Genomic DNA, 23,412 nt, shown 5'->3' with positions numbered 1-23,412 from the left:
AGAAAGGACCATCCAGAGACTGCTCCACTCGAGGATCCATCTCATAAACAACCACCAAACCCAGACACTATTGCATATGCCAGCAAGATTTTGCTGACAGGACCCTGATATAGCTATCTCTTGTGAGGCTATGCCAGTACCTGGCAAATACAGAAGTGGATACTCACAGTCATCTATTGGATGGAACACAGGGCACCCAATGGAGGAGCTAGAGAAAGTACCCAAGGAGCTAAAGGGGTCTGCAACCCTATAGGAGGAACAACAATATGAACTAACCAGTACACCCCCCCCTCCCCTGAGCTCATGTCTCTAGCTGCATATGTATCAGAGGATGGACTAGTCGGCCATCAATGGGAGGAGAGGCCCTTAGTATTGCAAACTTTATATGCCCCAGTACAGGGGAACGCCAGAGCCAAGAAGCGGGAGTGGGTGGATTGGTGAGCAGGGGAGGGGGAGGAGAAGGGGATAGGGGATTTTTGGAGGGGAAACCAGGAAAGGAGATAACATTTGAAATGTAAATAAAGAAAATATCTAGTAAAAAAAAATAAAAGTACATGAGAACCAGCGAGATGGCTCAGTCCACTGACCAAGAAAACCAGACAACTCATGTTTGATCTTCGATCCCAGAGTGGAAGTAGAGCATCGGCTCCCCAGAGTTGTCCTCTGACCTCATCTGCATGCCCACCCGTTTCTCATACACAGTAATAATAAACAAATATGTTTAAAGCAGCAAATGGAGACACCTTTAGCAAACTGCAGTATATACAGGAATATATTGAAATGTCAAAGTTACCAAGATGAACATTTTCTTGTAAGTCAGCTCCAGCTCAAGAACACAGCTGTTCATTTAAAAAAATAAAAACCTTCAAGGTGACATTTAGAAGTGGAAACTAAGTTGTTGTCCTCCAAGGCTCAGCTCAGCCATCTCTTCCTGGCAAGGGTTTTTTTTTTTTTTTTTCCCTAAGCCATTTCTCATGCTGGGTTGGTAGAGACTTTCCATGCCTTCATCTTCTTCTCTGAACTGTGAGGTCCTTCCACAAGAACAGCAGCTGCCCTTTTTTAACGTTTTTATTTTACCCAAAATTGGACAGCTAACTGCAAATGGGACTGGACAGGGAAGTTTATGGTCTACCAGCGATGCTGGTAGGTTCAGATTCTTGTCTGTCTGGGAAGAGATCCATCCATATGACACTGGGCAAAACCCCTCCTAGAATGAAGATCGCATGACCTACTACCAGGCAAGGCAGGTTAAACACCCTGCTCTGGATCAAGACCTACAGGAAATGGCGGGGGAAGTTTTGAACAAGGTTTCTAGGTTTTATGTCTGTCTTCAAGGGAAGGGTTCTAGGATCCACCTTGGGGAAGACTATTTTCTTCTTGGTCATACAAGGGATTAACCTAGTGCCTTGAGCAAGCTTGGCAAAGAGCTCCACCACTGAGCCACATCCCCAGTGTGTCATTTTCTGAGTCTGAACGTGAGCAAGGAAAATGACAACAACAAGCCATTTCAAGTTGGCAGATGTTAGCACTAGACACAGAGGCACATGCTTATAATCCCAGACTTTGAGAGACAGATTCACAAGTTCAAGATCAAGGTGGACTACAAGAGGAGTTCAAGGAAAGCCTGCAACGCACTACATAATGGCACAGTTCTGTCTTCAATTAAATCAATTATTAGAACTCTGGTTGACCATTGTGTTTGTTAATCCTGCCAACTTGAGAGGATTTGGTTAGAAAGACCTCGGATACGAACCTCTGTACCTCACTGAAAAGTGCCCAACAGCGACCTCTCAACCCAAGTCCCCTTTCCTTCTTTCTACAAAGCCGTATTTCTTTTCTGTAAGTCAAACCCCACAGAAATGTACAAAACTGATACAGGCTAAGTCGATTGATGCACAGCATTAAAAGAAGTCTAAGATTCTGATGTTATATAAAGATTGCCAGACACTCTGAGCTCTGTACATCTAAAGAAAGGTGATTTAACAGGTTTTGTTTTGTTTTGTTTTTATAGACAAAAATCTCAGGCTCCTAGTAAAAGGGATTTTGGCTGTTTTTAGATATGTGTATTTCATATTTATCTTGATTTCTAGGATTATTTCAAATACAGGATAACACAATAAAATAAATGCTTATGTTTCTGTCACTCAGAACTGAACATGTCTACCCCTCTTTCTCTCTAAAGAAATCACCCCAGTGAGCAGGGATGGGTGAGCAGCAAGCCTCTGTCCCTCTGCTGTGCCTCGTTCCCTGTTATCCCTAGCACTTCCCTCTCGACACCCAGCAATTCTTCTAATGAGAAGCTTTACCTCTTATACAGGTGAGATATTACCTGATAAGTTGCCTACTGACTGTAAACCCATTACTTAGGAAACAGAGGCAGAAGCATCAGACATTCAAGGCCAGGCCGATAATCTCAGCACTCTGAAGGAGGAGGCAGAAGAGGCAGAAGTCCAGGGTTCATAGTGAGTTCCAGGACAGCCTGGGCTACATGAAATCCCTTCTTAAAAATTAGGATCACTGGACATGATGATGCATATCCTAAATCCCAGCACTTGGGAAGCAGAAGCAGGCAGATATTGGTGACTATAAGGCCAGCCTGTTAAGTTTCAAGACAGCCAGTAGCTATTACACAGAGAAATTATGTCTCACAAAAGAGAGAGAGAGACAGAGACACAGAGAGATAGAGAGAGACAACAGCAGTAGAAAAAATTAAGATGTTTGTGATTTTATTCTTCATGTTTGGGGACAAACATTTTTGAAACTGCAAGTAAAAACCCACTATAGACAGCTTTATTATCTTTATGAAGTTGGTTAGATCCTAAGCAAACAGCCTGACATTATTGACTATTCTCTTTAAAGAAGTCTTCAAGCATTAACATGTTTAGAAACTCTGGTTATGCATGGCCTTCCTCCTATGACACAACAGGATGACATTATTGGCACAGAGAGTGCAGGAAGGAGCCATGCTCACCACACCTGAGTCCTGGGCACACACTCCTTTTCATTCCCTTCAACTCATTTTCTCCCAACTCCACTCAGCATTTCCTCTCAGGGGTGCAGTAAGACTTGCCTGAGGCCACACTCATTTCCCCTGTCCCTCAGATATTGCGGAGATAAGACATTAGAGGAGGAGTTTGCAGATACCTTTAAAAACCCGAGTCTCAGTGCTTGCAGGATCATTTCTTCTCAGCACCCTGCCCAGCAATGAGTCAAAAAAACTTAAAAATAAAGGGAGGCCTGTCAGAGGCCAGACCTGCCACACCAGAAATCCAGGAGGTTGCTGACAAGGTGAGTCAATGCATTTCAGAAAAAACTTAATCCCCAAACAAACTTTCATAATTTGATTCCTAATTTGGCATGGCATTAAGACTGTGGGAAAACACAGAAACCGAACTATACAGGTTTGGGTCAGCCTTTTATACAACTGGAAGTGAAACGTTAAGGCCTTCAGAAAAATTTTAAAACCCCCAAAGTAAAATGGGCCAAGCCACACTCTTTGTTGCAGCCTCAGTTTCCCCAGTAGCTGAAGGTGAATTCATGTTGGATGGTCTCTGTGCCTCACATGTCTGATCCCAGGAGCTCTAATGACTGATGAGATTTTCCAGTCACTCTAGTTGAAGCTGATATATGGAGGCTCCTAAGGTTGTTAAGGATCCCTGAACTGATTCCAGGATGCTACACCCACCAAACCATCACAGGCAAAATAGAACTCAATGTTTCTAGCAGGCTAATGCATGCTGCTTAACTATCATCTATATAAAAAGATGTGTCGTGTTACCTGTTTTTGAAAGGAGAATTATGAAGGTAGGTTTGCAATCTGTCACTTTATTTTCTTACATCATGTTGTTTTCATCACTGAAACGGAAACATCATGGAGGACCAGATCAGTGTAGTTTGTTATTTGATCATGTGTCTGTGTGTTTGTTTGAGACTTGGTCTTGCTAGATGGTCTAGTGTGCAGGTAACTCAGGCTAGCCTCAAACTCAAAGCATTCCTGCTGCCTCAACCTCTCAAGTGCTGAGATTACAGGCATGTGCTGCCATGCTAGGCACCATCAGATTTTATGTGAGTAGAACAGATGGGAGCCTTCATGTTAGGGCACTGAACATTCTACAGGGGGTCACAGGCTAAAATTCAGTGACCAAATAATTAAGTCTAAATAGTTCTCACGCATAGGATTATTTCAATAAATATTGTGGAACATTTTATTTTTGAGGAATATTAAATCTTTAAATCTTCATTTAATCCTTACATCAAGTTGGTGTTCTTAACCTTAAATGTTCACATGAGTCACTCTAGATTAAATGCAGATCTCACTGAAGAGGGCTAGACAGGCCTGCTTGTCCATATTTCTTCCAAGGTCTCTGGGAGAGTGAGTACTTCTACCCATGATTTCACTTTCCTGTAGGACCTGATATAAAAATTGGAAGCGATGGAGCCTTAAAGTAGGATACCAACGGAAAGCCCTCCATTCCACCTGTAAGAAGAAAGAGCTAAAAGGACTAAAATAACTTCCATAAAAATTATTTTAAAAACAATTATATACACCGATGAGTCATAGTTGGAATTTATGCCGACTGAAATAAAAAGCCCCCCTGAGATGTTCCAGGAACCAGCACTGTAGGAGGATAGACAGGGAAATAGAATTATTTGAAAAAAAAAAACAAGGTACAGCAGATTTTCATGAGTTCCAATAGCTGACCATTTGGTTATCTAGAACTACTGTTTTGTTTTTTTTTTTTTAAAGAGTTTCTTGCTCTTTCTCAGAATGATCCAAATATCACAAATTCAAGCAATCCTCTTTCCTCTAGCTTCCCAAGTAATAAGGGCTACAGGGGTGTGTTATCCTGCCTGGTTGGATCAACATGATAGTCTCATTAGTTCTTTGAAGAATTTATACATACATAAAATATATTTTGATCATATAATTGTTAGGGTAGGAAGCTACTGGAAGGGCCTATCTTGCTAATGACACCATGTGTAGATGACTTCTTCAATAATAAAATGAATTTAGAAATGTTTTCTTGCAGCTACAGAGTAGCAGAATGAGACACAGATATTAACAAGGCCACCACACCCCAGGAAGGAGCTTCTCTGTCTTAAAAGCCTTGATTTCAGTCCCACCTCTCAGTTGCTCTTCATGCCCTCAGACAGGCAAGGATGCGTTCCATCCTATTTTTCGATAATGAAACCAAGACACAAAAATGTTTAAGAGTCACCCAGATAAGAAACTAAGCAACCTGTCTTTTTCCATAACCCAGCATCTGCACCTTGGGGAGCTCTGCAGGAATCAGGGGATGGAATGAGGCAAACTTCCTGTGTCTTTCGAAGCCAGGGTCTCAGACTTAAATCACTATAAGAGATGCATAGCCATGAACCATTTCACAGGGGAATTTCCTGAGTCTCCCCTAGGTGTTCAGCATCTGGCTACAAACTGTAGAAGCTACATAAAGGGTTGAAAAAAAGAGCCACTTCTCCCTCAAATTTAACAGTGCAGAGGAAATCATGATATCTAGGGAAAACTATAAAATACACCTTAATTAAGCACTGTTTCATGATCACAGGTTTAAGACCAAAAAGGACATTTGGCACTGCTGCCAACCCTTTTACTGTCAGGTGAGCAGGTATAGGGTGGTGGCTCGGCTCCCAGGTGTCACTCATCTGTCCTTTGTTGCAGGAGAAAGCCTGAGGGGACAACGTCCACTAAAGCATTGGGAGGCAGAGAAACAGGCAGTAAACTGTGTATTTTTAGGAAGCATTTTCTCAATCGCAGCAATCTTTCCCCCTTCAAAGAACACCATGGGTCAGATACTACTGAGAGTCCTTGTTAAGTCTTAAAATTCAGTCTACTCCTCCAAGATTATGGACAATTGGGTCCCCACACATCTTCAGGCCCTAGGACGCTACTGTATCCTAGGATGATCTGAGGGGGCCCATAGAAAATTTCATTACAAGCCCTTTACTGTGTATTGATCAAACACAGATGTACCTACTGGTACCTATTGAGGCCCTTCATTGCAAATCATAAATATATTGTTTTTTTTTTTTACTTTGTTTTCTGTGTGTGTGTGTGTGTGTGTGTGTGTGTGCGGGTGTGTGTTGATATTTGAGGCAGGATTCAATCAGTATCCCCAATAACCTGGATCTTTCTATATAACCCACCCTGCTCTTGAATGACATTCTCCTGTTTCAGTTTTCCAAGTTCAGGATTAGAGACTTGAGTGGCCAGCCCAGGCTCATCAGCATCTCTGAGGACTCTCAGCAGGATGAGGTTCCCAGATTTGTAAATCAGGTAAACTGAGTCAACATAGCCCTAACATCATCTCTTTCTTTCTCCTCATAAGGTCAGACCTCTGCTTGAAGAACAAACCCATGAGAAATATGAAAAATTCAAGGCCGTTGAGTATAAATCTCAAGTCGTTGCTGGACAAAATTTGTTCATTAAGGTTAGACAACATCCTCCTACAAGCACTTTTGTGATTGTTTCCTGTTGCCCCAACTCTAGTTTCATTTCTACCACTGGTCTTTAATTAAGACACATCCCCACCCAATCCATTGGATGACAGGATAGTTACCTTGTTTTACCTTATGAATGCAGAAAGCTTTCTCCTGACCTACAATAAGAAGTCAGTGTGATCACACACACACACACACACACACACACATGTGCATGCACATATACACACTTTGTATAGTGCCATATATAATGGTATACTTTGGTTAGTAGAATTTGAAAGTTAAGGTAGGAATGGCACAATGTCTATTGTAGAACACAAAACTTTAATTGTTCCGTTAAAGAACAAAGTGGCAACTCTTATCCTGATGGTCATTGTCCCAAGTTCAGGTTGAAAAAAAACCAAAACATTGGGAATGTTACCCTCAGGGTACCTAGGCCTCTTTATTTTTACTTTACAAAGGAGGCAGCCTGGTGGGCTTTCACAAAGTAGGTTGTAACACAGCAGAGGTGTGGAGACCATACAGTCCATATATTCTAAGCAAATCTGAGTTTCTTTTCCCTTATCAAAGTATATGCCAATTTTTCTCCCAACTTAGAAGTCAGAAAACAGAATCACCAAAAACACAGGCTGATTTCTAGGCATCATGAAAATAAAATGTAACTCTAGAATGTAATCTGTGCCAAGATTTTAATGAAAAGTATAATAAATTAAACCCAGATGGAAAAATGAGTTAGTAGGTTCTGGCTGTTCTTGCAGAGGACCTGGGTTTGGTTCTCAGCACTCACATGGCAGGCAGCTCACAACCATCTGAGTCCAGTTTGAGGGGATGTAACATTCTCTTCTGGTGTCTTCAGGAATTGGATTTCACATGATGTGCCGAAGTGCAAATAATTAGAATAAAATACTTTTCTAAAAGGCATTAAAAATATGTCTAAGAAATATATTTTTTTGCCATACAGTTAGCTGTTCTTTCTCTTAACTCGAAGGTAGATATAAGTTCAGTTCATGGATGCTGTCTTGGGCCAGAAGTGTTGTTTTAGGAGAGATTGACACATCAAGTCTTAAAAAAAGAAAAATAAGGTTTGTAATACCATGGAGACCCATGTAAATAATCTGCTTTTTCTTCTTTTTTCCTTCCTCCCTCCCTCCTTCCCTCCCTCCCTCTCCCCTCCTCCTTCCCCCTCTTTCTTTCTTTCTTTCTTTCTTTCTTTCTTTCTTTCTTTCTTTCTTTCTTTCTTTCTTTCTTTCTTTCTTTCTTTCTTTCTTTCTCCCTTTCTTCTTTTCTTCTTTCATGTCTTTCAGATGGATGTAGGGAATGGTTGCTTCCTTCACATGAAAGTCTTCAGAGGCCTTTCTAGAGAAGATGATTTGAAACTTAAGGGTTACCAGACTAACAAAACCAAGACTGATGAGCTGACCTCCATGTGAGCAGCCAATTCTAAAGTGGTCTGATTCTTCTCCTTGTAAAGAGATGCAGCCGTCAATAAAGAAGCAATCTTCAAATAACTGTTTTCCTCTATCATTACTCAGTATTGTGTTGACTTTTACTTCCTAGATAATTACTATTTTTAAATTTAATTTTTTTGTAATTCATTTTTTAACACTCCATATTCCATTCCCCGCCCTTCCCCTCCCACCCTCCAACTGCTCCATATCCAACACCTCCTCCCCACCACACTCCTCCACTCCACATGGATACCCCCACCCTCTACCCCATCTGACCTCTAAACTCCCTGGGGTCTCCAGTCTCTTGAGGGTTAGGGGCATCATCTCTGAGTGAATAAAAACCTGAAAGTCCTCTACTATATGTGTGTTGGGGGCATTATATCAGCTGGTGTATGCTGTCTGTTTGGTGGTCCAGTGTTTGAAAGATCTCAGGGGCCCAGATTAATTGAGACTGCTGGTCCTCCTAAAGGATTGCTCTTCTCAGCTTCTTTCAGCCTTCCCCAATTCAACAACAGGGGTCAGCTGCTTCTGTCCATTGGTTGGGTGCAAATATCTGCATCTGACTCTTTCAGCTGCTTGTTGAGTCTTTCAGAGGGCAGTCATGATAGATCCCTTTTTGTGAGTACTCCATAGCCTCAGTAATAAAGTCAGGTCTTGGGACCTCCCCTTGTCCTGAATCCCATGTTGGGCCTATCACTGGACATTCTTTTCCTCAGGCTCCTCTCCATTTCCATCCCTGTAATTCTTTCAGACAGAAACAATTATGGGTCAGAGGTGTGACTGTGGGATGGCAACCCCATCCCTCACTTGCTGTCCTGTCTTCCTGCTGGAGGTGGGCTAGCTTTATAAGTTTCCTCTCCCTACAGTCAAGCATTTCATTAAAGGTCCCTCCCTGTGAGTCCTGAAAGAATCTAACCTCCCAGGTCTCTGGTGCACTCAGTGGGGGGTGGGGGGGTCCCCAACCTCCTATTTCCTGAGGTTGCCTGTTTACATTCTTTCTGCAGGCCCTCAGGGTTTCAGTCCTTTTCCCTCACCCAATACCAGATCAGGTCCCCTGCCACCAAGTCCCTCCCTCCCCAATTATGGTTGCTTTCTTCTCTCTCTCCCAAGTGGGACTGAGGTGTCCTCACTTGGGCACTTTAGCTTGTTGAGCCTTTTGAATTCTGTGGACTGTATCTTGTGTATTCTGTATGGGTGTTTGTTTGTTTGTTTGCTTGTTTTTGGCTAATATCCACTTATTAGTGCGTACATACCATGCATGTCCTTCTGCACCTGAGTTACCTCACTCAGGATGATATTTTCTAGTTCTATCCATTTGCCTGCAAAAGGCAGGTTGTCCTCCTTTTTAATAGCTGAGTAGTATTCCTTTGTGTAAATGAACCACATTTTCTGTATCCATTTTTCTGTCTTGGGACATATAGGTTGTTTCCACCTTCTGGCTATCACAAATAAGGCCACTATGAACATAGTGGAACACATGACCCTGTGGTATGGTGGGCCATCTTTTGGGTATATTCCCAAGGGTGATATAGCTGGGTCTTCAGGTAGATCTATTTCCAATTTTTAGAGGAATCTCCAGATTGATTTCCAGAGTGGTTGTACCAGTTTGCAATCCCACCAGCAATGGAGGAGTGTTCCTCTTTCTCCATGTCCTCGCCAAAATGTGTTGTTACCTGAGGTTTTGATCTTACCCATTCTGACTGGTGTAAGCTGACGATCTCAGGGTCGTTTTGATTTCCATTTCTCTGATCACTAAGAACTTTGAACATTTCTTTAGATACTTCTCAGAAACTTAAGATTCCTCAGTTGTGAATTCCCAGTTTAGTTCTATACCCCATTTTTGGATTGGGTTGTTTGGTGTTTTGGTGATTAGCTTCTTGAGTTCTTTATATATTTTAGATATTAGCCCTCTATCTAATGTGGGGTTAGTGAAGATTTTTTCCCAATCTGTCGGTTGCCCATTTGTCTTATTGACTATGTCCTTTGCCTTACAGAAGCTTTCTAGTTTTATGAGGTCCCATTTATCAGTTCTATTTTTGTTTTTAATTAGGTATTTTCTTCATTTACATTTCAAGTCCCCCATACCCCCCCACCCACTCCCACTTCTTGGCCCTGGCGTTCCCCTGTAATGAGGTATATAAAGTTTGTACGACCAATGGGCCTCTCTTTCCACTAATAGCCGACTAAGCCATCTTCTGATATATATGTAGCTAGAGACACGAGCTCCGGGGGTACAGGTTAGTTCATATTGTTGTTCCACCTATAGGGTTGCAGATCCCTTTAGCTCCTTGGGTACTTTCTCTAGCTCCTCCATTGGGGACCCTGAGATCCATCCAATAGCTGACTGTGAGCATCCACTTCTGTGTTTGCTAGGCCCCGGCATAATCTCACAAGAGACAGCTATATCAGGGTCCTTTCAGCAAAATCTTGCTAGTGTATGCAATGGTGTCAGTGTTTCAACGCTGATTATGGGATGGATCCCGGATATGGCAGTCTCTAGATGGTCCATCACTTCGTCTCAGCTCTAATCTTTGTCTCTTTAACTCCTTCCATGGGTGTTTTGTTCCCAATTCTAAGAAGGGGCAAAAGGTCCACATTTTGGTCTTCGTTCTTCTTGAGTTTCATGTGTCTCACAAATTGTATCTTATATCTTGGGTATTCTAAGTATCTGGGCTAATATCCACTTAACAGTGAGTACATATCATGTGAGTTCTTTTGTGATTGGGTTACCTCACTCAGGATGATGCCCTCCAGGTCCATCCATTTGCCTAGGAATTTCACAAATTCATTCTTTTTAATAGCTGAGTAGTACTCCATTGTGTAAATGTACCACATTTTCTGTATCCATTCCTCTGTTGAGGGGCATCTGGGTACTTTCCAGCTTCTGGCTATTATAAATAAGGCTGCTATGAACATAGTGGAGCATGTATCCTTCTTACCGGTTAGACCATCTTCTGGATATATGCCCAGGAGAGGTATTACGGGGTCCTCGAGTAGCACTATGTCCAATTTTCTGAGGAACAACCAGACTTCAGAGACTTGAAATTCTTATCATACAGATCTTTCACTTCTTAGTTAGAGTCACGCCAAGGTATTTTATATTATTTGTGACTATTGAGAAGGGTGTTGCTTCCCTAATTTCTTTCTCAGCCTGTTTATCCTTTGTGTAGAGAAAGGCCATTGACTTGTTTGAGTTAATTTTATATCCAGCTACTTCACCGAAGCTGTTTATCAGGTTTAGGAGTTCTCTGGTGGAATTTTTAGGGTCACTTATATATACTATCATATCATCTGCAAAAAGTGATATTTTGATTTCTTCCTTTCCAATTTGTATCCCCTTGATCTCCTTTTGTTGTCAAATTGCTCTGGCTAGGACTTCAAGTACAATATTGAATAGGTAGGGAGAAAGTGGGCAGCCTTGTCTAGTCCCTGATTTTAGTGGGAATGCCTCCAGCTTCTCACCATTTACTTTGATGTTGACTACTGGTTTGCTGTAGATTGCTTTTATCATGTTTAGGTATGGGCCTTGAATTCCTGGTCTTTCCAAGATTTTTTTTAATATTTTTTTATTACATATTTTCCTCAATTACATTTCCAATGCTATCCCAAAAGTCCCCCCCATCCTCCCCCGCCACTTCCCTACCCACCCGTTCCCACTTTTTGACCCTGGCGTTCCCCTGTACTGGGGCATATAAAGTTTGCGTGTCCAATGGGCCTCTCTTTCCAGTGATGGCCGACTAGGCCATCCTTTGATACATATGCAGCTGGAGTCAAGAGCTCCGGGGTACTGGTTAGTTCATAATGTTGCACCTACAGGGTTGCAGGTCTCTTTAGCTCCTTGGATACTTTCTTTAGCTCCTCCATTGGGGGCCTTGTGATCCATCCAATAGCTGACTGTAAGCATCCACTTCTGTGTTTGCTAGGCCCCGGCCTTGTCTCACAAGAGACAGCTATATTTGGGTCCTTTCAGCAAAATCTTGCTAGTGTATGCAATGCTGTCATTGTTTGGAGGCTAATTATGGGATGGATCCCTGGATATGGCAGTCTCTAGATGGTCCATCCTTTTGTCTCAGCTCCAAACTTGGTCTCTGTAATCCTTCCATGGGTGATTGTTTCCAATTCTAAGAAGGGGTAAAGTGTCCACACTTTGGTCTTCATTCTTGAGTTTCATGTGTTTTGCAAATTTTATCTTATATCTTGCTATACTAAGTTTCTGGGCAAATATCCACTTATCAGTGAGTACATATCATTTGAGTTCTTTTGTGATTGAGTTACCTCACTCAGGATGATGCCCTCCAGGTCCAACCATTTCCCTAGGAATTTCATAAATTCATTCTTTTTAATAGCTGAGTAGTACTCCATTGTGTAAATGTACCACATTTTCTATATCCATTCCTCTGTTGAGGGGCATCTGGGTTCTTTCCAGCTTCTGGCTATTATAAATAAGGCTGCTATGAACATAGTGGAGCATGTGTCCTTCTTACCGGTTGGGACATCTTCTGGATATATTCAGGAGAGGTATTGCGGGATCCTCCGGTAGTACTATGTCCAATTTTCTGAGGAACCGCCAGACTGATTTCCAGAGTGGTTGTACAAGCTTGCAATCCCACCAACAATGGAGGAGTGTTCCTCTTTCTCCACATCCTCGCCAGCATCTGCTGTCACCTGAATTTTTGATCTTAGCCATTCTGACTGGTGTGAGATGGAATCTCAGGGTTGTTTTGATTTTCATTTCTCTGATGACTAGGGATGTTGAACATTTTTTCAGGTGCTTCTCAGCCATTCGGTATTCCTCAGGTGAGAATTCTTCGTTTAGCTCTGAGCCCCATTTTTAATGGGGTTATTTGATTTTCTGGAGTCCACCCTCTTGAGTTCTTTATATATATTGGATATTAGTCCCCTATCTGATTTAGGATAGGTAAAGATCCTTTCCTGATCTGTTGGTGGACTTTTTGTCTTATTGACTGTGTCTTTTGCCTTGCAGAAGCTTTGCAGTTTCATGAGGTCCCATTTGTCAATCCTCAATCTTACAGCACAAGCTATTGCTCTTCTATTCAGGAATTTTTCCCCTGTGCCCATATCTTCAAGGCTTTTCCCCACTTTCTCCTCTGTAAGTTTCAGTGTCTCTGGTTTTATGTGAACTTCCTTGATCCACTTAGATTTGACCTTAGTACAAGGAGATAGGAATGGATAGATTCACATTCTTCTACATGATAACAACCAGTTGTGCCAGCCTGGTCTTTCCAAGACTTTTATCATGAATGGGTGTTGGATTTTGTCAAATGCTTTCTCGGCTTCTAAGGAGATGATCATGTGGTTTTTGTCTTTGAGTTTGTTTATATACTGGATTACATTGATGGATCTCCGTATATTAAACCATTCCTGCATCCCTGGGATGAAACCTACTTGGTCAGGATGGATGATTGTTTTGATGGGTTCTTGGATTCGGTTAGCAAGAATTGTATTGAGGATTTTTGCATCAATATTCCATAAGAGAAATTGATCTGAGGTCTCTATCTTTATTGGGTCTTTCTGTGGTTTAGGTATCAGAGTAATTATGACTTCATAGAATGAACTGGGTAGAGTACCTTCTGTGTCTATTTTGTGAAATACTTTGTGCAAAACTGGAATTAGATCTTCTTTGAAGGTCTGATAGAACTCTGCACTAAACCCATGTAGTCCTGGGCTTTTTTTTTGGGGGGGGGGGAGACTATTAATGACTGCTTCAATTACTTTAGGGGATATAGGACTGTTTAGATCATTAACCTGATGCTGATTTAACTTTGGTACCTGGTATCTGTCTAGAAATTTGTCCATTTCATCCAGGTTCTCCAGTTTTGTTGAGTATAGCCTTTTGTAGAAGGATCTCATGGTATTTTGGATTTCTTCAGGATCTGTTGTTATGTCTCCCTTTTCATTTCTGATTTTGTTAATTAGGATGCTTTCCCTGTGCCCTCTAGTGAGTCTGGCTAAGGGTTTATCTATCTTGTTGATTTTCTCAAAGAACCAGCTCCTTCTTTGGTTGATTCTTTGAATAATTCTTCTTGTTTCTACTTGGTTGATTTCACCCCTGAGTTTGATTATTTCCTGTGGTCTACTTCTCTTGGGTGAGTTTGCTTCCTTTTGTTCTAGAGCTTTTAGGTGTGTTGTCAAGCTGTTAGTGTGTGCTCTCTCTAGTTTCTTTTTGGAAGCACTCAGGGCTATGAGTTTTCCTCTTAGAAATGTTTTCATTGTGTCCCATTAGTTTGGGTATGTTGTGGCTTCATTTTCATTAAACTCTAAAAAATCTTTAATTTCTTTCTTTATTCCTTCCTTGACCAAAGTATCATTGAGAAGACTGTTGTTCAGTTTCCACGTGAATGTTGGCTTTCTATTATTTATTTTGTTATTGAAGATCAGCCTTAGTCCATGGTGATCTGATAGGATGCATGGCACAATTTCAATATTTTTGTATCTGTTGAGGCCTGTTTTGAGACCAATTATATGGTCAGTTTTGGAGAAGGTACCATGAGGTGCTAAGAAGAAGGTATATCCTTTTGTTTTAGGATAAAATGTTCTGTAGATATCTGTTAAATCCATTTGTTTCATAACTTCTGTTAGTTTCACTCTGTCCCTGTTTAGTTTCTGTTTCAATGATCTGTCCATTGATAAAAGTGGTGTGTTGAAGTCTCCCTCTATTATTGTGTGAGGTGCAATGTGTGCTTTGAGCTTTACTAAAGTTTCTTTAATGAATGTGGCTGCCCTTGCATTTGGAGCATAGATATTCAGAATTGAGAGTTCCTCTTGGAGGATTTTACCTTTGATGAGTATGAAGTGTCCCTCCTTGTCTTTTTTGATAACTTTGGGTTGGAAGTCGATTTTATTTAATATTATAATGGCTATTCCAGCTTGTTTCTTCAGACCATTTGCTTGGAAAATTTTTTTCCAGCCTTTCATTCTGAGGTAGTGCCTGTCTTTTTCCATGAGATGGGTTTCCTGTAAGCAGCAAAATGTTAGGTCCTGTTTGTGTAGCCAGTCTGTTAGTCTATGTCTTTTTATTGGGGAATTGAGCCCATTGATATTAAGAGATATTACGGAAAAGTAATTGTTGCTTCCTATTATTTTTGTTGTTAGAGTTGGCACTCTGTTATTGTGGCTGTCTTCTTTTAGGTTTGTTGAAGGATTACTTTCTTGCTTTTTCTAGGATGTGGTTTCCATCCTTTTGTTTTTTTCTGTTATTATTCTTTGAAGGGCTGGATTCATGGAAAGATCACATGTGAATTAGGTTTTGTCATGGAATACTGGTTTCTCCATCTATGGTAATTGAAAGTTTGGCTGGGTATAGTAGCCTGGGCTGGCATTTGTGTTCTCTTAGTGTCTGTATAACATCTGTCCAGGATTTTCTGGCTTTCATCGTCTCTGGTGAAAAGTCTGGTGTAATTCTGTTAGGCTTGCCTTTATATGTTACTTGACCTTTTCCCCTTACTGCTTTTAATATTCTATCTTTATTTAGTGTATTTGTTGTTCTGATTTATTATGTGTCTGGAGGAATTTCTTTTTTGGTCCAGTCTATTTGAAGTTCTGTAGGCTTCTTGTATGATCGTGGGCATCTCTTTTTTTAGGTTTGGGAAGTTTTCTTCTGTAATTTTGTTGAAGATATTTGCTAGCCCTTTAAGTTGAAAATCTTCATTCTCATCTACTCCTATTATCTGTAGGTTTGGTCTTCTCGTTGTGTCCTGGATTTCCTGGATGTTTTGAGTTAGGATCTTTTTGCATTTTGCATTTTCTTTGATTGTTGTGCCGATGTTCTCTATGGAATCTTCAGCACCTGAGATTCTCTCTTCCATCTCTTGTATTCTGTTGCTGATGCCCGCATCTATGGTTCCAGATTTCTTTCCTAGGGTTTCTATCTCCAGCGTTGCGTCACTTTGGGTTTTCTTTATTGTGTCTATTTCCCTTTTTAGGTCCTGTATGGTTTTGTTCATTTCCATCACCTGTTTGGATGTGCTTTCCTGATTTTCTTTAAGGACTTCTACCTGTTTGGTTGTTTTCCTGTTTTTCTTTAAGGAGTTGTAACTCTTTAGCAGTGTTCTCCTGTATTTCTTTAAGTGAGTTATTAAAGTCCTTCTTGATGTCCTCTACCATCATCATAAGGTATGCTTTTAAATCTGGGTCTAGGTTTTCAGGGGTGTTGGCGTGCCCAGGACTGGGTAAGGTGGGAGTGCTGGGTTCTGATGATGGTGAGTGTTCTTGGTTTCTGTTAGTGAGATTGTTAAGGTTGCCTTTTGCCATCTGGTAATCTCTGAAGCTAGTTATTATAGTTGTCTCTGGTTAGAGCTTGTTCCTCCCGTGATTCTGTTAGCCTCTATCAGCAGACCTGGGAGACTAGTTCTCTACTGAGTTTCAGTGGTCTGAGCACTCTCTGCAGGCAACCTCTCCTCTTGCAGGGAAGGTGCACAGATATCTGGAGTTTGGACCTGCCTCCTGGCAGAAGATGAATGCCTGAAACAGGACCTGTCCCAGAAGCTGTTAGCTTCTGTAGTCCACACTCTCACCTTCGCAGACTAATCTCAGAGGGATCTGGGAACCAAAATGACTTCTCCAAGTACTCAGGCATAGCCCTCCTAGGCCGGGAGGACACCTGTCCTCTGGCAGGGATGGTGCCCGGATATCTGGAGCCCGAAACTGGGTCTGCCTCAGAAGCTGTCCTCTAGGGGCATTGGGGGTGTCAGCCAACTCTGTGCCCAAGGTGACCCGGTGCTTGCGCCGACCAGAAAGGACTTGTGACCCTGGTCAGGCCGGGTTTCCTGATTTCCTAATGCTGTCTTAAGTCCCGCGCGATTGGATTGGAACAGAAGTTGTGTTCCACTCACAGGTGGTCCTAAGATCACGTGGAGAGTCCTCTAGGGGGACCTTGGGTGTGTCTGCCGACTGCACACCCAAGGTGACTCAGTGATGGTGCCGACCAGAAGGCTATTTATCAGTTCTTGATCTTACAGCATAAGACATTGCAGTTCTGTTTAGGAAAATTTCTTCTGTGCCAATGAGTTTAAGGCTCTTTCTCACTTTCTCTTCTATTAGATTCAATGTATCTGGTTTTATGTTGAGGTCCTTGATCCACTTGGACTTGAGCTTTGTACAAGGTGACAAATATGGGTCTATTTTCATTCTTTTACATACAGACAGCCAGTTAGACTAGCACCATTTATTGAAGATGCTTTCTTTTTTTCCATTGTATACTTTTGGCAGCTTTGTCAAAAATCAAGTGACAGTAAGCATGTAGTTTTATTTCTGGGTCTTCAATTCTATTCCATTGATCAACGTGTCTGTCTCTGTACCAATACCATGTAGTTTTTATCACTATTGCTCTGTAGTAAAGCTTGAGGTCAGGGATGGTGATTCCCCCAAGCTGTTCTCTAATTGTTAAAAATTGTTTTTCGCTATTCTGCTTTTTTTTTTTTTTTTTTTTTTTTTTTTTTTTTTTTTTTTTGCCTTTCCAGATGAATTTGAAAATTGCTCTTTCCATGTCTTTGAAGAATTGTGTTGGGATTTTGATGGAAATTGCATTGAATCTATAGATTGCCTTTGGTAGGATGGCCATTTTTACTATGTTAATTCTTCCAATCCATGAGCATGGAAGATCTCTCCATTTTCTGAGATCTTCTTCAATTTCTTTCTTGAGAGACTTGAAGTTATTGTCATACAGGTCTTTCACTTGTTTGGTTAGAGTAACTCCAAGATATTTTATGCTATTTGTGGCTATTGTGAAGGGAATTGTTTCCCTAATTTCTTTCTCAGACTGTTTATCCTTTGTATAAAGGAAGGCTACTGATTTATTTGAGTTAATTTTATATCCAGCCACTTTGCTGAAGTTGTTTGTTTATCAGCTGGAGTTCTCTGGTAGAATTTTTGGGGTCGCTTATGTATACTATAAAACATCTTCAAATAGTGATACCTTTATTTCTTCTTTACCATTTGTATGCCCTTGATCTCTTTTTGTTGTCTTATTGTTCTAGCTAACACTTTGAGTACTATATTGAATAGATATGGGGACAGTGAGCATCCTTGTCTTGTTCCCGGATTTCAGTGGGATTGCTTCAAGTTTGTCTCCATTTAATTTGATATTGGTTGTTGGTTTGCAATAAATTGCTTTTATTATGTTTAGGTATTAGTCTTGAATTCCTGATCTCTCCAATACTTTTAACATGAAGAGGTGTTGTATTTTGTCAAATGCTTTTTCAGCATCTAAGGAGATGATCGTGTGATTTTTTTCTATGAATTTGTTTATATAGAGTGGATTACGTTAATGGATTTTCATATATTAAAGCAACCTTGCATCCCTGGGATGAAGCCTACTTGATCGTGGTGAATGATGGTTTTGATGTGTTCTTGAATTTGGTTTGCAAGAATTTTACTGAGTATTTTTGCATCAATATTCATAAGCAAGATTGGTCTGAAGTTCCCTTTTTTGGTTGGGTCCTTGTGTGGTTTAGGTATCAGAGTAATTGTGGCTTCATAGAATGAGTTAAGTAGTACTCCTCTGTTTCTATTTTATGGAATAGTTTGAGGAAAATTGGTATCAGGTCCTCTTTGAAGGTCTGGTAGAATTCTGCACTAAATCCATCTGGTCCTGGGCTTTTTTTGGTTGGGAGGTTTTTAATGACTTCTTCTATTTCCTCGTGTGATATGGGCCTGTTTAGATAGTTTACCTGCTCTTGATTTAACTTTGGTATGTGGCATCTGTCTAGAAAACCTTCCATTTCATCTAGATTTTTCCAGTTTTGTTGAGTATAGGCTTTTATAGTAGGATCTGGTGATTTTTTGAATTTCCTGTTTCTGTTGTTATGTCTCTCTTTTCATTTCTGATTTTATTAATTTGGATACTGCCTCTTGCCACTTTAGTTAGTTTGGCTAGGGGTTTATCTATCTTGTTGATCCTTTCAAAGAGCCAGATTTTTTTTTGTATTGCTGATTCTTTGTATTGTTTTCTTTGTTCCTATTTGGTTAATTTTGGCCCTGAATTCGACTATTTCCTGCCTTCTACTCCTCTTAGGTGAGTTTGCTTCTTTTTGTTCTAGGGCTCTCAGGTATGCTGTTAAGTTGCTAATGTAAGATCTCTCCAGTTTCTTTATCAGGATACTTAGTGCTATGGACTTTCTTCTTAGCATTGCGTTCATTGTTTCCTATAGGTTTGAGTATGATGTGCCAACATTTTCATTAAATTCCAGGAAGTTTTTCTTTATTTCTTCCTTGACCAAGTTATCACTGAGTAAAGAGTTGCTCAGTTTCCATGTGTATGTGGGTTTTGTGTAGATTTTGTTGTTATTGAAAACCAGACTTAGACCATGGTGGTCTGATAGGATGCATAGTATTATTTCAATCTTCTTGTATCTGTTGCAGGTTGTTTTGTGATCAATTATATGGTCGATTTTGGAGAAGGTACCATGAGGTGCTGAGAAGAAGGTGTAGTCTTTTCTTTTAGGGTGAAATGTTCTGTAGATATCTGTTAAATACATTTGGTTCATAACCTCTCTTTCTTACATTGTACTTCTTTTTAGTTTCTGTTTCAATGACCTATCCATTGGTGAGAGTGGGGTGTTGAAATCTTCCACTATTATTGTGTGAGGTTCAATGTGTGTTTTGAGTTTTAGTAAAGATTCTTTTATGAATTTGGGTGCTCTTGCATTTGGGGCATAGATATTCAGAAATGAGAATATATATACACACACACACACACACACATATATATATATATATATATATATATATATATATATATATGTATATATATTCATTTTGCCCTTGATAAATATTAAGTGTTCTTCTTCATCACGCTTGATAAATTTTGGCTGAAAGTCTATTTTATTAGATATTAGGATGGCAACTCCTGCTTGTTTCCTTGGACCATTTGCTTGGAAGACTTTTTTCCATCCTTTTACTTTGAGATAGTGTCCATCTTTGTTGTTGAGGTGTGTTTCTTGTATGCAGCAAAATGCTGGATCTTGTTTGTGTATCCAGTCTGTTAGCTTATGCCTTTTTATAGGTAAGTTGAGTCCATTAATATTGACAGATAATAAAGAGAGATGACTGTTGGTTCCTGATATGTCTGTTTTTGTACGTGATTTTATGTGCTTGTGGCTCTCTGCTTTTGACTTTGTTGTGAGATGTTTAATATCTTGTCCTTTCTTTGATTGCAGGTATCTTACTTGTGTTGGATTTTTTCCTTCTAGGATCCTCTGTAAGACTGGCTTGGTAGATAGATATTGTTTGAATTTGGTTTTGTCCTGGAATATTTTGTTTTCTCCATCTATGTTGATTGAGAGTTTTGCTGGCTATAGTAGCCTGGGCTGGCATTTGTGTTCTCTTAGAGTCTGCATGACTTCTGACCAGGCTTTCCTGGCTTTCATAATCTCTGTTGAGAAGTCTGGTGTAATTCTGATAGGTCTACCTTTGTATATTACTTGGCCTTTTTCCTTTGAAGCTTTTAATATTCTTTCTTTGCTCTATGCATGTAGTGTTTTGATAATTATGTGACGAGAAGATTTTCTTTTCTGGTCTCATCTATTTGGTGTTCTATAGGATTATTGTACCTTTATATTCATCTCTTTCTTTAGGTTGGGGAAATTTTCTTCTATGATTTTGTTGAGGAAATTTTCAGGTCCTTTGAGCTGGGAATCTTCATTCTCCTCTATTATGATTATTGTTAGATTTGATCTTTTTATTGTGTCCTGAATTTCCTGGATGCTTTGGGTTAGGAGTTTTTATGTTTTGAATTTTCTTTGACAGTTGTGTCAATCTCTTCTACTGTATCTTCTACACCTGAGATTCTCTCTTCTATCTCTCTATTCTGTTGGCAATACTCACATCTGTAATTCCTGACCTGTTTCCTGGGTTTTCTATTTCAGGTTTGCCTCCATTTGCATTTTCTTTATTGTTTCTACTTCCACTTTTATGTCTTGGATTACTTTATTCAATTCCTTCACCTGTTTGCCTGTATTTTCCTGTATTTCTTGCAGTGAGTTATTGATATCCTCCTTAAATGACTCTATTATCTTCATGAGATAGGATTTTAGGCCAGATTCCTGATTTTCAGGTGTGTTGGTGTATTCAGGGCTTGCTGTGGTGGGAGAAGTGGGTTTTGATGATGCTTATGTATTTTGGCTTCTGTTGCTTATGGTCTTTCTCTTGCCTTTTGCCATCTGAATATCACTGGTGTTTTTTTGATCTGGGTGACTGTATAGAGTCTGCCTCCTTTGTCCCTGGGTTGCTTCAGGTCTCCTGGTAGGCTTGAGGCCCTGGCTGAATCAGACCACCTGTGGGGTCTTCCAACTGGGAGCTCTTCACAGGGGCAGAGAGGTTGCTGATCTGTTGCACTGGCTGCAGTAGATCTCATGGGAGACCTTCAGACTGTTGGGTCTTCCATGGAGCAGTCAAACTGTCGTCCAACTGCGCTGAGTGCAAATGATCCTCAACTGCTCTGAGTGCACAGGGTCCTCAACTTCTCAACTACTCTAAGTGCAGTATGTACAACTCTAGGATATATCAGGATATGTAGTCTTTACAGAAGCAGACCAACTATGAGTCAACTGCTCTGTGTGCAGCATATCCTCTACGATGGATTGGGATATGGAGTCTTCATGGGAGCAGACCAAATATGGGTCTGCCCTAGCAGCAAGGACCAGGCAGAAAGAGATAATTACTTTTAAATATAAAATGTTTCACGAATTTGTGTGTCATCCTTGGGCAAGAGCCATGGTAATCTCTGTATCATTCCAATTTTTAATGTACATTCTACCAAAGAGAGCACAATGTTCATAGTTCAGAGAAGAAACTCCACAATGAACAGTTCCTACTAGAAACCTTAGAAAACCTATGGCTCAGTTGCAACTGTGTAAAGAATCTTTTCACCCCTTCCTCACTGCAGGTGCACTGGTGGCTGTCAGGAAAGCTCACTCCTTGATGCCTTCCTTTGCCTGGAACCAAATGTTTCTTCTCTGCTTTCTTATTTCAAAATTGAATTTGGTATTTTACAAGTCCTGTTTTGAAACAATCATATCATATATTTTTTTTAAAAAGCTGCCTTCCCCCCTCTCATGCTTCCCTTGAACATTAAAGTCAATTGCAGGGATTTCCCATCACAAATACACACTTCCTGGTGCTCACTAGTGCAAAAGCAGGGTGTACTTCCCATAAGGCCATTCCCATGCAAATCCAATAACCAACAATCAAGATCAGAAAATGAACACTGATGGCACAGTGACATGTTGTCCCCAGGTGTCACTCAAGCGTCTCATGTTGTTGCGATAATGTCATTTATTATACATGTCCAGTCCAGAGTCATGTATCCCATGTAATTTTTGTTTTCTTTTAAAATACTCATTTTATTTATTTATGTGTGTGTGTGTCCCTGTGCGTGCACACATACACATGCCACATCCCAGTTGTGATCAGAAGATATCTTGAAGAAATCGGTTCTCTTTCTTCTACATGGTTCCAAGGCCCAAACTGAGGTAATTAGGCTTGGTGACAAATGCCCTACACCACTGGGCCCCTATTTTACCCATTAAATAATTTTATTGAATAACTTATATGCCATAAATACCATGCAGTTCAGATATTTCAAGTGTTCTGTTCAGAGACTTTCAGTATATTCACAAGTGTGTGCAAACCTCACCATGTCATGTTGCAGGAAATATTAAAAATTTAGATTCATGCTAAACTGGCAGGCAGTGGGCTGGCCAGCCAGCCAGTGGCGGGCATGGCTAGCCTGTTCTCATCTTGTGGAGACTCTCTGACTTAGAGCTCTGAAATCTCTTCAACCAGCTTGCTAAATTCCCACAGGCTGTTGCTACCACACCAACCCCATGCTTCAAAATTCCCACAGCCTTTTGGAATGCACTTTTACAAACCCACACTTGCTGACATACCTTTCTTTCTGCAACCCAGTTGAGCTGCCACGTGAAGGAAAACACCATACAAACTTAGTTCAGAATCAACAGGTAACTCAATCCCTGGGCAAAACAACTAGAATCCTAATATTGTAAGCCATACTAAGTTAAATCCTTTGATAAAGATAGCGGATCCAAACGGATCTGTCAACTGGAACAGGGTCTCCGATATCTACCTTTTCACCTTCACTGTCCCCATCCAAACGCCAGTCTCTCTCTCTTGCCTCCTTTCTTCCTCTCTCTGACCTAGAATTCCTACCTACTCACCCAATGATTGGTTTCTTTATTCATTAGAAGGGTCACATGAAGTCCTCAGTACCTGATTCACTCCTTGTTCCAGACAGCCTCTCTTAGAGAAGTTGAATTAGCATTAAAATACAAATAACACCAGGGTTATCCACAACAATGTCATTTCACAATATTTTCCTTTCCATATACAAGGAAAAGATGTTAGTCCTCTAACTTCCTTCCTCTCCCCTCGCCCATCACTGCTAAGCAGCCACTACTTCCTTCTGTCTGCATTTGCCTTTTCTAGACACTACATATGTATGTATCTATGGATGCACACACATGTAATCATT

At 40.5% G+C, this 23,412-nt stretch overlaps 1 protein-coding gene and 1 non-coding gene across 2 annotated transcripts; one reads left to right on the top strand and one right to left on the bottom strand.

Annotated features, from left to right (window-relative positions):
- Positions 1-3,204: 3,204 nt before the first annotated feature.
- On the top strand, positions 3,205-7,886 carry LOC110311869 (stefin-3). The gene is made up of 3 exons (XM_021185441.2): positions 3,205-3,288; positions 6,345-6,446; positions 7,761-7,886. Exons 1-3 carry the CDS (start codon positions 3,205-3,207, stop codon positions 7,884-7,886), a joined length of 312 nt encoding a protein of 103 aa, XP_021041100.1.
- A 13,699-nt stretch (positions 7,887-21,585) lies between these two features.
- Positions 21,586-21,688, bottom strand: LOC115030331 (U6 spliceosomal RNA). Its single transcript, XR_003835911.1, has one exon. It is a non-coding gene; the product is annotated as a U6 spliceosomal RNA (small nuclear RNA).
- Between the last annotated feature and the right edge of the window lie 1,724 nt (positions 21,689-23,412).

Source organism: Mus caroli, unplaced genomic scaffold, assembly GCF_978045245.1.
Source record: "Mus caroli unplaced genomic scaffold, Mus_caroli_1 scaffold_17, whole genome shotgun sequence".
In the NCBI taxonomy this organism is placed as follows: Eukaryota; Metazoa; Chordata; class Mammalia; order Rodentia; family Muridae; genus Mus; species Mus caroli.
The sequence above is the reverse complement of the archived record's forward strand: the minus strand, read 5'-3'. Positions and strand labels throughout refer to the sequence as shown.

Coding starts and splice junctions, on each gene's coding strand:
- LOC110311869 (XM_021185441.2), top strand. CDS start 3,205: ATGAGTCAAAAAAACTTAAAAATAAAGGGAGGCCTGTCAGAGGCCAGA. Junction 3,289..6,344: donor TCCAGGAGGTTGCTGACAAG/GTGAGTCAATGC, acceptor TCTCCTCATAAG/GTCAGACCTCTGCTTGAAGA. Junction 6,447..7,760: donor GACAAAATTTGTTCATTAAG/GTTAGACAACAT, acceptor CATGTCTTTCAG/ATGGATGTAGGGAATGGTTG.